The sequence below is a fragment of the Dromiciops gliroides genome, chromosome 3, assembly GCF_019393635.1.
Source record: "Dromiciops gliroides isolate mDroGli1 chromosome 3, mDroGli1.pri, whole genome shotgun sequence".
Lineage (NCBI taxonomy): Eukaryota > Metazoa > Chordata > Mammalia > Microbiotheria > Microbiotheriidae > Dromiciops > Dromiciops gliroides.
Genome location: NC_057863.1, coordinates 458,716,423 through 458,728,728, shown reverse-complemented (window position 1 = coordinate 458,728,728; position 12,306 = coordinate 458,716,423). Strand labels below are relative to the sequence as shown.

The 12,306-nt window shown below is 37.0% G+C and overlaps 1 protein-coding gene across 12 annotated transcripts in view; it reads left to right on the top strand.

Moving 5' to 3' along the window:
• PKP4 (plakophilin 4) overlaps positions 1 to 10,816 on the top strand; it is a 247,843-nt gene extending 237,027 nt beyond the window's left edge. For 6 of the 12 annotated variants that reach the window (XM_043991467.1, XM_043991468.1, XM_043991470.1 and 3 more), the window contains 5 exons: positions 1,276 to 1,360; positions 1,486 to 1,603; positions 4,323 to 4,451; positions 6,347 to 6,420; positions 8,314 to 10,807. In XM_043991467.1, coding sequence (XP_043847402.1) covers positions 1,276 to 1,360; positions 1,486 to 1,603; positions 4,323 to 4,451; positions 6,347 to 6,420; positions 8,314 to 8,562 — 655 coding nt within the window. In that variant the 3' untranslated portion in view covers positions 8,563 to 10,807. Of the gene's footprint in view, positions 1 to 1,275; positions 1,361 to 1,485; positions 1,604 to 4,322; positions 4,452 to 6,346; positions 6,421 to 8,313 lie in introns of those variants that run through there. The other 6 variants (XM_043991463.1, XM_043991462.1, XM_043991461.1 and 3 more) reach the window with 6 other exon arrangements.
• Positions 10,817 to 12,306: the final 1,490 nt, after the last annotated feature.

Below are 12,306 nucleotides of genomic sequence, written 5' to 3'. Positions count from 1 at the left end.
TCCTTCAGTGATCCTTTTTTTAAATATTAATTAAATAATTGTAAAAATAACTACTTCTAATTAAGTCACTAGGTAAGTTTGACTTAATGGAATTTTTATCTTTTTTTTTTTTTGTAAGAATGATTGACCATGTGATGCGGGATTCCAAAATTTGCCTATTTCATGATGCTGCCATGGGTCAAACCCAAATAAGCCTTCTAGGATTGCTCTTCTCTTTATATCAAAATAAAAAATAGGGAGAACCTGCTTATTCATTTCTCACTGTGTGGCTCCATTTTGTAACTAGGAACAGGTGTGGGGATTTGACCAAAATGGTAGGAGTTGGAAAAGGAATTAGACTTGTTCTGCTTGGTTCCCCAAAGGAAAAGTCAGAAGCAATGAGGGAAATGTGTCATATCCACTGTAGGCTTGATGTCAAGAAAAATATCCTAAAAATAAGAGCCATGAAAAAGGGAACCGGGATGTTAACCTGTATTGGAGGTTCCCAAACAGGAGTTTGAATGACCAATTAGATTGTAGTAGAGGATATGAATTTTTTGGACATGGATTCTAGATGGCCCCAAAGGACCCTTCCAACTCTAAAATTCTTATCCTCCCACAAAATCAAGTGGTTATGTCTGATGCTACATTTTGCATGTTAAAATGAGTTCTCCAAAAAAAAAGTGCAGACTTGAGATTCACTTTCTGAGTGCTCAGTTTATGATTTCTTCCGAGTAGCGAGCTATTGCCCAAACTGTGAGTTTTCCTAGATATCAGTCCTTCTTGCACCTTTCTTACATCACTAACAGGCTAGATGCATTAGTACCCATAACACACTCATTAAGTGCTAGGAAAGGATGACCTCTAGTTCCTTTGCTTAGGTGGCCTGTAGACCTCTATTCCTTAGGCACCCAGAGTGTAGGAAGTAGGTAGTAGTTAATGGCAAAAGGAAAGTTTCAACCTAGAAAAACTGTGTGTCTCATACCTACGGGAACACTTCCTCTACATTGGTTAACCCATGTTATGCAGACTTCAGTCTTGCTGTGAAAGCTACTCACCTTATATGTTCACTTCTGAGTTTCCCCCTCCTCCCAAAGTTTGAATGTGGCCAATTCCAAACATTAGATTCCACTGATCATTTTTCTAAACACCCTTTGTGTGTTGGAGTTCTTAAAAGGGTGACCTCCTGTCCACTTGTTTGTGAACTGAATCCTGTTGTGTGGAGTCTGATATTCTACTGTTCAAACTGTTTCAGAGAAGGACCTGAATTCATTACCCTAACTCTCTCCTACGTAGATCATCCCTGAAAGTGGTGAAAGCGGCAGCCCAGGTATTGAACACGTTATGGCAATATCGGGACCTGCGGAGCATTTATAAAAAGGTGAAGTAAAAGAAGAGCTCTAGCATAATTATCATTCATTTGAAAACACATTCCTAATAATTTATTATAACAAAATGTCATGATTCCATTTGAAAGGTGTTTTTTTTTCTCTTTTAACACCACAGGATGGGTGGAATCAAAATCATTTTATTACACCTGTATCAACATTAGAACGCGAGAGATTCAAATCACACCCTTCCCTCTCAACTACCAACCAACAGATGTCACCTATCATTCAATCAGGTCAGTAGGGAAACAGGCTCTTAGGAACATAGTTGTTTCTCTCCCTCCTTCCATTTTTTTCCTTGGTTAGAGAAGACTGTATATACCTACTTCAGAACCTACCATTCCCAGTTCTTAAACAGAACCAACTCCACTAATCTTCATCTCTCTCTAGAAATTGCATAGATGTGCTCTTCTCCTTATCCTTTAAAGTAGCACTTCTTAACCCAGGGTCCACAAACATGGTGGTGATTAGATGGCTTTTTTTTGGGGGGGGGGGGGAGTAAAATATTTTATTGTGCATGCATGGTTATAAAGGAGTTAGCCCACCTAACTATGAAAAATTAAAATATGACCACAGACTGGAGAAAGAAGCTCAACCTTAATATGCTCTTCAATTGAAAGAAAGTACAATAATTACCCATTATAGAGAAACAGTGTCCTTCTGTAGTTGTTTATACCTCTTTGTTACAAGGGAGGGTGATTTTAATCTTCTTTCTGTCCAATTATACCTCACCTTTTCTAAAGCCAAGAGCCTTAACTAGGTAGTAAGGGATTTTAAAGCTTGTATTTCGATATAATTAATGGTCCTCTGTATTTGATTTTTATACATTCTTCTGAGAAGAGGTTCGTATGCTTCACCAGCTTACCAACAGGATCTATGACATATACCCCAAAAAAGGTTAAGAAGCCCTGCTTTTTAGTAAGCATCCTATAGGCCATTGAACTGTCTACTATATTTCAGGTTGGAATCACCTGATAAGTGATCCTTTGCTTTTCTTAATGTGTAAACCCTTGTGATAAAGAGAGGATTAAAAAAAATAGAGAGAGAGAGGCTACCTGAAGGAACAGTAGACACAATAGTTATACTTCAAGCGGAGAAGGCTACAGCTTGTCAGGTTCAGGTGTCACAGGGACAGTTAGATGCCTGATAATTCCAGCAATGCAAGTTGGGAACTCTCACTTTTATTCCTTCTTACTGGTAGGACTCAACCTCAGAGAGAAAAGCAAGTCCATTTTGAGACCAATAGAAAAGCACGGGAAATGACTATTAAACCAACAAATGAGTTTGATAAATGTCATTCTTAGCTTTTAGAAAGGTGACAGTAATGAATTTCTTATGCTTTGTTTGGCTTTAAATTGGTTTAGTCCAAATTAAATAGTATCCATCGTACTTAGACTGTCTGTAGCAACGTAGTTTATTTCTCATGTGTACAAATGTGACTAAAAAAGATGAATATGGGATTAGTGGCTCTTGTCATATAATCTGACATCTCTCTTCATCTTGAGAAATCTTTTGAAATTATTTGTGTCTAGACTTACACATGCCTTAGGTGTGGGGTTTTAATTCCTTTAAGGAAATCCTTGTCTATTTTACATCTTTTTCCTGAGCTCCCAAGTTTAGCCTGAGGCAACTTTGCTTTCTCCGAAGGCTCAGCCTTCTTTAGGGAATGAGGATGCTAGAAATAGCTGTAAGGGAGTTGTTAGGTGAGATGCCAATAGGCGTTTGTGTTTGTATACAAATGATTCTATACCAAAATAGATAGGTTTTGATTCTATATTTATCATTCTTTGGTAATTCAGTATTAGAGCAGTTTCTTACTTTCATTTCTCAATCTTGCTTATGGGACTGATGATATTGATGATACGATACAGGCACTTTCCCTGTGCTGCTACCATCTTAGTGAAGCCAATGATTAGAAATTTGGCATTGCCGCTAGCATGCTTATCTGCAATGAATGCAGATCCATCCCATGTGAATTGGAATTTTACTTCTAATTCTGTTCATTTTCCTCCAGTAGAACGAATGTTTGTTAGTCATATTCAAACAAATACAATTCACTGCAAAATTAGTGTTGCCGGGGATTATGAGGCATCACTATCAAAGATTACTTTTGGCCATGTTAGCAAATAATTAATTATAGTTACAATGAAAGCAAGATTAGTTTTTAAATGGAGGGGGGAAAAAAAAGAGTTATGTAAAAGTTTCCCATTCAGATTGAAATTATTCTCTCTGACTCTTCCAGAAAGAATAAAAAAGGGTATAGGTAGGTACTTTTTCCCATCATTAAGTATTTTATGCCTCTTATAGTAGGTGTCTAAATCTTTTCAAAGAGCAGATCTTCCCACTTTCATCAGGGTCTCTCAGTCAGCCCAAACTATTAAATTTCCTAGAACTTAGAGTTGAGGGCAATTTAAATCATTCTAAAATCCCAGTGCTTCTTGCTCTAGTCATGCCATTTCACAAAGGGGGTATGTTTGGGATAATGAGAAAGCAAACATACTATGCCTTTACTTTATGCAGAAATTCAGCAAATATATGGCTTACGGCATGTGAAATGAGATAATAAAATAACAAATACATCTCTTGAGTGGCTAATATATTCTTATTTACCTAATTTTGAAGGCCTCATTCAAGCCATTAGTACACTTCATTTAGGAATTGTCCATTTCTTCAGATCCAATTTTACAACAAGGAAGCTTACAATTTAAGATATCTACTAGCAGACTGCCCAAGCTCCAAGGTAGTTTAGTATGGGACTAGTTGTATTTTGCTTCTTGTCTTGTTAAATGCTTGACTTCTCTTGCATTTCACAGCACCTTTCAGATCTGATTTTATTATCAAGCTACTGGGGTATTTCTAATCACTGGCCTTTTTTTTTTCCTGGGAGGGTTTTACTGAGACACTAACAATCTTCCTTTCCTTCTCTTTCTTCCTCTTTTTTTCCCCTCTCTTCAGTTGGCAGCACATCTTCATCACCAGCACTGTTAGGAATTAGAGAACCTCGCTCTGAGTATGATAGGACACAGCCATCTATGCAGTATTACAATAGCCAAGGTGATGTCATACATAAAGGCATATATGCTGGTAAGATACCAGTTAGGTGTATGATGCACTACTTTGCAATGCTGTGTATTTCCAAACATATATTCCGTTTGGGAAGCTATAATATGAGTTATCTGAAAAGTCATTCACTCCTGTATTGAGGTATTCCCCCAACAGCAACCAAGACATAATCAGTTCCATGTTCCATTTGCATCTGCTACCCCCCCACCACCCTCTCCTGGCCATTACCTGGTCCTTTTGTGATTTTTAAGTAAAATGGACTAATTGAATAAAACTCACACGGCCATTATTGACTGCAAAAGGATTTTGTATAAGTAAAAAGGTATGTATCTAGATGGGAAATGAGTTATAACTACTCTGTGGTATGGTTACTCATGTTTCTGCTCTTTTCCCACTTTTATGGTCACTTTATTTCTTTTTACTGCATGTATCAAAACTCTGTTTTCTTTATGACTTTTCTTTAGCTTTATCTTAGAATGGCAGAGCTCCAAAATTCATGAATAGGAGAGAAGGATGTGTGTCTTTGCAGAGAACAGAATCAGAAAAGTAAAATGTATCTCCCATGAGACTGATATGTTTAAATGGATAAAATACTATGGTGTTAAATTAATACTTTCATTCCTTACATAGAAAGTTTTGCATAGAACTTATTTGAGAATCTGGCCTTGAATAGTTATGAAGATTTCATATTTTCCACACTTTCAACTGTCTTGTAAATTTTAATAACCTAGAACTTTCAAATAAAAACAGTGAGCCACAAAAGGAGGGATCCAAGGGTGAGGGGGGGAGAAGGGACACTTCATGTTCAAAAAGCCTATTTATTAAAAAGAAATAAATAAAAGCTGGTGGCAGCTTAACTACTGCTGGGGGAGTAATCTCACTCCGTCTGTTGTCTTTTAAATTGTGATTTCACACAACTGTTTACTAATCATGTATTGTTACTATGGCAATTAATAGCTACATAACATTGCAGATGCTATATTTCAAACATAAAACTCTTTCCAAGGAAATGCACATTAAAAACCTGTATTTGTTACTTGAAATTTGCTACAGCTTGCTTTGTTTTAAAGATCCTTTCCAGCTTGCAAACCCTTCTAATTTTTCTATTTGTATCTTCTTTTACTTGCCTCAATAAACTAATTTGTCCCAGGTATGTTTTATTTTTCCTCATTTTGTTTTGAATCTATATTAGCATTAAAAATAGAGTAAAGAGAGCTAATTACAGTATCAGAACTCTTCTCATGGACCCTCCCAGGAACAGATCCATAATTTGCCTGTTTCTTGTGACTGCTGAACAGGCATTTGGACTTGCAGGAAGAATATCATGTGCATATTTAGGTCTTGTAAATTTACTCTTTCATATTATGGAGGTATTCGGCTTAACATATTATATTTCTCTTCCTTCCCTTAATGATTTAGCTTAGAAACCCTAGAAAGAGAAGTGTTGCTCCTATTTCCAGCTTGAGATGTCCTTCTCTAGCCCAAGTGGCAAAACCTCAGCCCAAGAACTCAGCAAAAGAGATCCTTCACGTGAAGCTGCCTATGTTTACAGAGATTGAGTCACACCTCAACCAAGGGGCTGAAACGTTGGTCACACTGCTCAGCAGTTAAGGAGAAAACTTTCTGATAATTTCTGCATTGGCACAGCTTCTAGATATTTTATCACAAAAGTATATATGAGGCATGTGTTTGCTATAATCATTAGTCCTTGATGGTTCATAAGAGAATGGAGGCCAAGTTCAGTCTCTGATTGCAGGCTGCTGACTTTTATAAGCCTAAAAGGGCTACAGAGAAGAGCAGGTCTTATCCAGGCTTAAACTCAGGACATCACTGGCCATAGTGTAGTCAGACTGCAGAGGCTAATGGACCTAAGTGATGAAGCACTAGTTTTAACTTCATAAAATATTTTCTTACAGGCTCCAGCAAACCTTCACCAATTTACATCAGTTCCTATTCCTCACCAGCAAGAGAACAAAATAGACGGCTACAGGTGAATGTGCAATCTCATTTTAAAAGAATGCTGATAGCGGGGATCAACAACACATAATAAAAATATTTCCGCTAAGCCAACACCACTGAGTAGAATCCCTTTCACTTGATATCAGCTGCTTGAGCAAATTTCTTTTCTGAAGCCATTATCAGATCCTTAGTCTGAGAATTGATGCTGCCAATACCACGTGGATGATGGAAAGCAACCACTCATTGCTTTCCTGATCCATTCTGAGAAGCCTTTAAACATACTGGAGATTCCTTTATCCTGTGATAGTCTTTCCCTTCCTCCTCTGTGGGGAAGAGTTAGGGGCCTACATCCTTCTCTGACCTCACTGTTCACTTCTGTGAAAGCACTTTCTTCCTCTGCAGCTTTCCTGGCTAATGTGTGTGTAGGGCATATTGAGTCCTGACTGCTCTGGGTTAATTACTGAAGCCAAGATTGAGTTAGTCCCTACTATCTGCTGAAGTAGGAATTAAAGGACTTTCATAAACTCCTCAGCTCTCTCCTTTCACAATGTGTTGGTTTCCCTTCTGTCTCTGAGGCCATAATCTTGTAGACAACTTGAGCTTTTTCTTGAGCCAATGAAGAATTATTCTATAATCCACCAGAGTTTTAAAGAATTAAAATGTTGAAAAGACCTGAAGAAGTCATCTAATTCATCTTATCTTCCAGTAAATTTAAGCAAAAAACAATCCCCCTGGTGCCCCCCCCCCAAAAAAATGTGATTTAAAACCTCCAAATAAGAAATTTCCACAGCTTTTCTCATTTCACAACTTTTACTGCCAAAGGTTTTTTCCATCTACCCTGAACCAATCATAATATATAGTTTCTTGGTGGGTGGAAGGTGTTGTGGTGGTGTTGTTTTTTAAAGACTATAAGAATCCTATCTCTAACAAGTTGAAAAGAAAGAGTTTAGACATAATTTTCTCTGTAATATTGGAGATTTCATTCCATATTGTGGTATTGACATCATATGTTGTAATTTGTTAAGTGTTGCAAAGTAACAAGAAATTGACATAGTGACGAGACAATGGAAGTAATTGAGCCATCATGCCTAATTTGGGTTTTTTAAACCATTTTAAGAAAAGATTAGAATGATTATGTTGAAAGTACTAGAAGGTAGTGTGATCTGTACTACCACCGTCATGTCCTTTCTCCTGACCAGGTATAGTCTTTACCTTTTAAATATGTGTGTTAGTGTCATACCTTTTCCTCTCTATCCATTTTTTACTCTTTAATCTTATTCCTCCCTTAACTAATGATCGTCTCTGCTTCTATATTTATTACTCAAAGCTGAATTTCAAAAGCAAAAGAAGCAAAGCAGAGAACTTGTGTCTTTTAGAATTGGGAGAATTGAAACAATACCAATAGCCTCTGAGTAGTTCTGAAAATTGACTCTGAAAGAGATTGTGCAATTAAATCTTATTGTCTAAGGTGCATTCCCCTCCCTCCCACCACCACCCCAACCAAAAAAATAACAAAATAATTATTTCCAAATGATTTTGTCGTACCAAAACACATAATTGTTGGCGAAGTCCTGGCCAATCAGAATAAATGTGCACAGTCTTAACTCTCTTTTTCATTGTGTGAGCATCCAGATACAGAGTACCTGGTATCTGGACTTCTCAGAACCCCTGACTCAGTTTCTACATGATGTCATCAAGTGATAACTCTGTTTACTTACCTGTATATTTAAAGCTGGAGAGGACTTGGGGTTTACCAAAAGGTTTAAGGTCTTCTAATGAACATACTGGTTTCTCCATGATCTGTTTTTTCAACATAAGTCCATGAATTACTGTCTTAGACATTTTAAAAGGGAACACACATGTTTTTCCTTAAATTCACATTTCAAAAGATTACTTTTATTTATTTTTTTCATTTTGTCAACAGCATCCACAGCTGTATTATAGTCAAGATGACTCCAACAGAAAGAACTTTGATGCATACAGATTGTATTTGCAGTCTCCTCATAGCTATGAAGACCCTTATTTTGACGATCGAGTTCACTTTCCAGCTTCTACTGATTACACAACACAGTATGGACTGAAATCAACAACGAATTATGTAGACTTTTATTCCACTAGACGACCTTCTTATAGAGCAGAACAGTACCCCGGGTCACCAGACTCTTGGGTGTAGCATCAAGAAGCGCAGTAGGGGAACTCTTTTCTTCCTAACCTTCTTTCAACTGAGATGGAGAGATATGTTTGCTGATTTGATGGTGAAACAGGCAAGTGAAATGGAAGGAACAAAGGAAGAAGCGTTTTTTTCTTTGAGGAATTATTGGGAAAGTAAGGAAAGCATTGGAAGAGAACTTTATAGCTCTGCTTAGGTATTAGATCTCATTTACTTGTAGTTCCTGTAGTGTGGTGAAGGTGTGGGCAATGTGATGAAAGGTTTGAGAAATGGGTAAAATGAGTTGGGAGAATGTGTAGAACAAATCAAATTACAGATGATTTTTATGTGAATAAAGTCATGTTCTGATAGTTTGTACAGAAAAAGAAAATGGATGCCCTTCTTGTTTTATTGCTATTACTAAATGTCAAGATTGTATGCTATTATGTCTTGTAAATTTCTTTTGTTGGTGTAAATATGGAAATGCCACATTGGTTTAAAAGTGCCATCATTTGTAATGCAGTGTGTCATTTTAAAAGAGATTTGAAAAGCTAACAATTAAAAAACAAATGGGAGACCCAAAAAACTATTACCAATTTTAAAAATACCATTTTTTTTTTTGTTTTTAAAATGAATAGTGTAATTTGGAAGCACAAAGTCCAGTCCAGTATAGCAATGCCGTTCCCATTCCCTGCCTCTTTCATAGGACACTTCACTGCCATTTTCTATGCACATGGAAGAAAAATAAATGTGGAAGTTTCATCCATGGAAAAGTGTTCCCTGCTCATTTTTATTTTCTGTATGTAATACGGAGAAACATTTAATAAATGTGAAATCCTAATTGCATGTTGTAAGCAGCTTAAATATATTAAACCATTTTTACTTTTTTTCTAATTTTATCCAGTTAAACATTTTCATGCCTGGTTAACAACATCAAAGAATTGACGCCTCACTATATTTTCTAATTTAATGCTTTTTTTTTTCCTGAAGAATTATTATGAATTACATGTACTCAAGTTTTATCATGTTTTAATTCGATGACTTGTGTCATGGGGAGACTACCTTCTCTTCCTCCACCCTAAGAAACTAAATCTAGCAACTTGGCTTCAATTAGTTGGTGTAGATTCTACTTAGCTAACTAATTAATTAATTAAAGCATAATTGTCACATAGGAATGGTATCTAGGAATTTGCCCTGTTGTACTAATGCATCTTAAAGCCTCAAAAGTCTAGATCTTTTTAATAATGAATGATTTCATTTCATATTCATTACCCTCAAGAAAAGGTTGAATAGAATAATGCCATGAAGTAGGGTCTTAGACCCAAAGACTCGGAACAATGGCTCCCATAATACGAAGCCATATATACAGTTCAATGCTTCCTTTAGATCAGTGATGGAGAAGAGGTAGCACCAGGTCCAATCTCAGTAAGTAGGGCTCTTTGTTATCTTGAAAGTCCTGCCACCAAATTCAGTCAGGTACAACGAATGTCTAGATTTTCTATGGATGATTTGTACCCCAGAAATTCAGCACGCAAATCATAGGAGTGTATTGTTTAATCATAGATTAATACAGGTGTATACATCTTTTGTGGCTATACTTACAAAGAAACCCAAAGGGAAACACTTCAGAGAAATCATTCTAAGAATTGTCAGGAACTCTCTGCCTGAGCCGTGTCTGTTAAGAAATATACATTGAGATTTAATCATAGGGATGGGGAGAAGGGGAGCAGAGGCTAACACTTGAAGAACTGTACCTGTCTCAGGTCATGCAGAGTCCTTGTCATAGTCACAACCCTAACAACCAAGGTCTCCAGATGCCCCAGGTTTTTTTTGTTTGTTTTGGGTTTTTTGTTGGTTTTTTAGTGAGGCAACTGGGGTTAAGTGACTTGCCCAGGGTCACACAGCTAGTTAAGTTTTAAGTGTCTGAGGCTGGATTTGAACTCAGGTACTCCTGACTCCAGGGCCGATGCTCTATCCACTGCACCATCTAGCTCCCCCTAGATGCCCCAGTTTTATTAGCAGGGGGAATAGTGATCTTGCAAAAACAATAATAGACTAAAAATAAGGTATCTTGAATTCAACTTTTTCTCACAACCTTAACAAATTCAACTCAAACATTTCTTAAGGACATATAACTATGTTCGAGGTTTTATGCCAGATGCTTGAGGATATACCGGTACCTCTCCACCCCCATCAAGAAGCTTACAGTTTGGGGGGCAGCTAGGTGGCGCAGTGGATAGAGCACCAGCCTTGGAGTCAGGAGTACCTAAGTTCAAATCGGACCTCAGACACTTGACACTTACAAGCTGTGTGACCCTGGGCAAGTCACTTAACCCCAATTGCCTCACTAAAAAAAAAAAAAAAGAAGCAGCAGCTTACAGTTCAATAAAAGGTATATAGAGCTTGGGTACTAATAAGTAGGATACAAAGGGGCTATCACTTTCAGGCAGGGGGATTGAATATGACTTCTTAAAGGATGTGACACTGGAGCTGGGCCTTCAAGGAAGAGAAAGGTCACCACAGGTAGAAAGAACTGTGGAGCAGATCAGTGTCCCTTAATGGAAAAGTTATGCAGATTAGTGGAGTTGGGGAAGTACTGGACAAGATCAGGAAATTAGTAGTTAGGTTTTGCTAGAACAAAGAGTGCTTGCATAGGTCAGTTGAAGCTTTATTATCTTTATTTCTCAGACAGTAATGAGACACTATAGGTTTCTAAACAAGAGAATGACAGTACACTTTGTATCGCAGCAGATTTTTGTGCTTTAAAGGTGACTGGGTTTTATAAGCAAGAAAATGGTCATAGGTGTTCATGAGGCCAGTAATCCAAGGTAACCTAGAACTTTCACTTTAAACAACTGTTTCTCCTTCCAAACCATATACCTATTGCCAGGAAATGATCAAAATTAAAGAACTGAATTTTACCTTCCATTTCTTCTCACCTATTTGAGACAGTGCTAATGAACAGGCCCAAAATCTGACTGACTGCTGAGGAGGGAAAGCATAATGTACTTGAGAACAAAGACTTTTCATTTTTACCTTCCTAACCCTACCACAGTGCTAGGCACATAATGGTCACTTAATATATGAATACTAAATTGGATTGAAATGGCCAACTGAAGAAAACACGGGAAATAAAAACTTCAATGCTGACTGGATAATGCAAAAACTAGATAATCTTGAGTCAGTGAGTCAAAGTGCTTTCCTGAGATAGATATATGAATAAATGAATTTTGTTAATTAAAAGTGGAGTTATTAGTCTTTTCCTACAGCAATCTCAATGACATGAGGGATTCAGCTTTTAAAGAGAAATGTGAGCTGGGACTCATGTACCAAACTGTTCAGTTACTTCGCCAGAACTGTCTTTATATATAAGCCACATTACATATCATTCTGTGCACAGAGCATCATTTGAAAGCTGTTAAAAAACAGCCAAAATCATTATAACTTTTTTTCCTCATTAGATGAATACTTTGTGAGCAAGTACTACCTCACCGTTTTTGGTTTATTAGAAGTAAGATTTTTCAGACTTATTATCAGAATTATAATGAGCCCTTTCGTTGGCGATTTTAATGGCATCAGGTATGTCACTTGCTCAATTGTTGCTCATGTTGGACATTTCCTTAAAGCATTAATTCTTAAAGTAATCAATAATGAGACTTTAGAACTCACAGGCCACTAAATCCAGCCATAAACTCCTACAGTGTTGTATTGCTACCTCATTATTGCATATCTTGAAAAGCTTTATTATACTGCTTCTGACATGTTAGA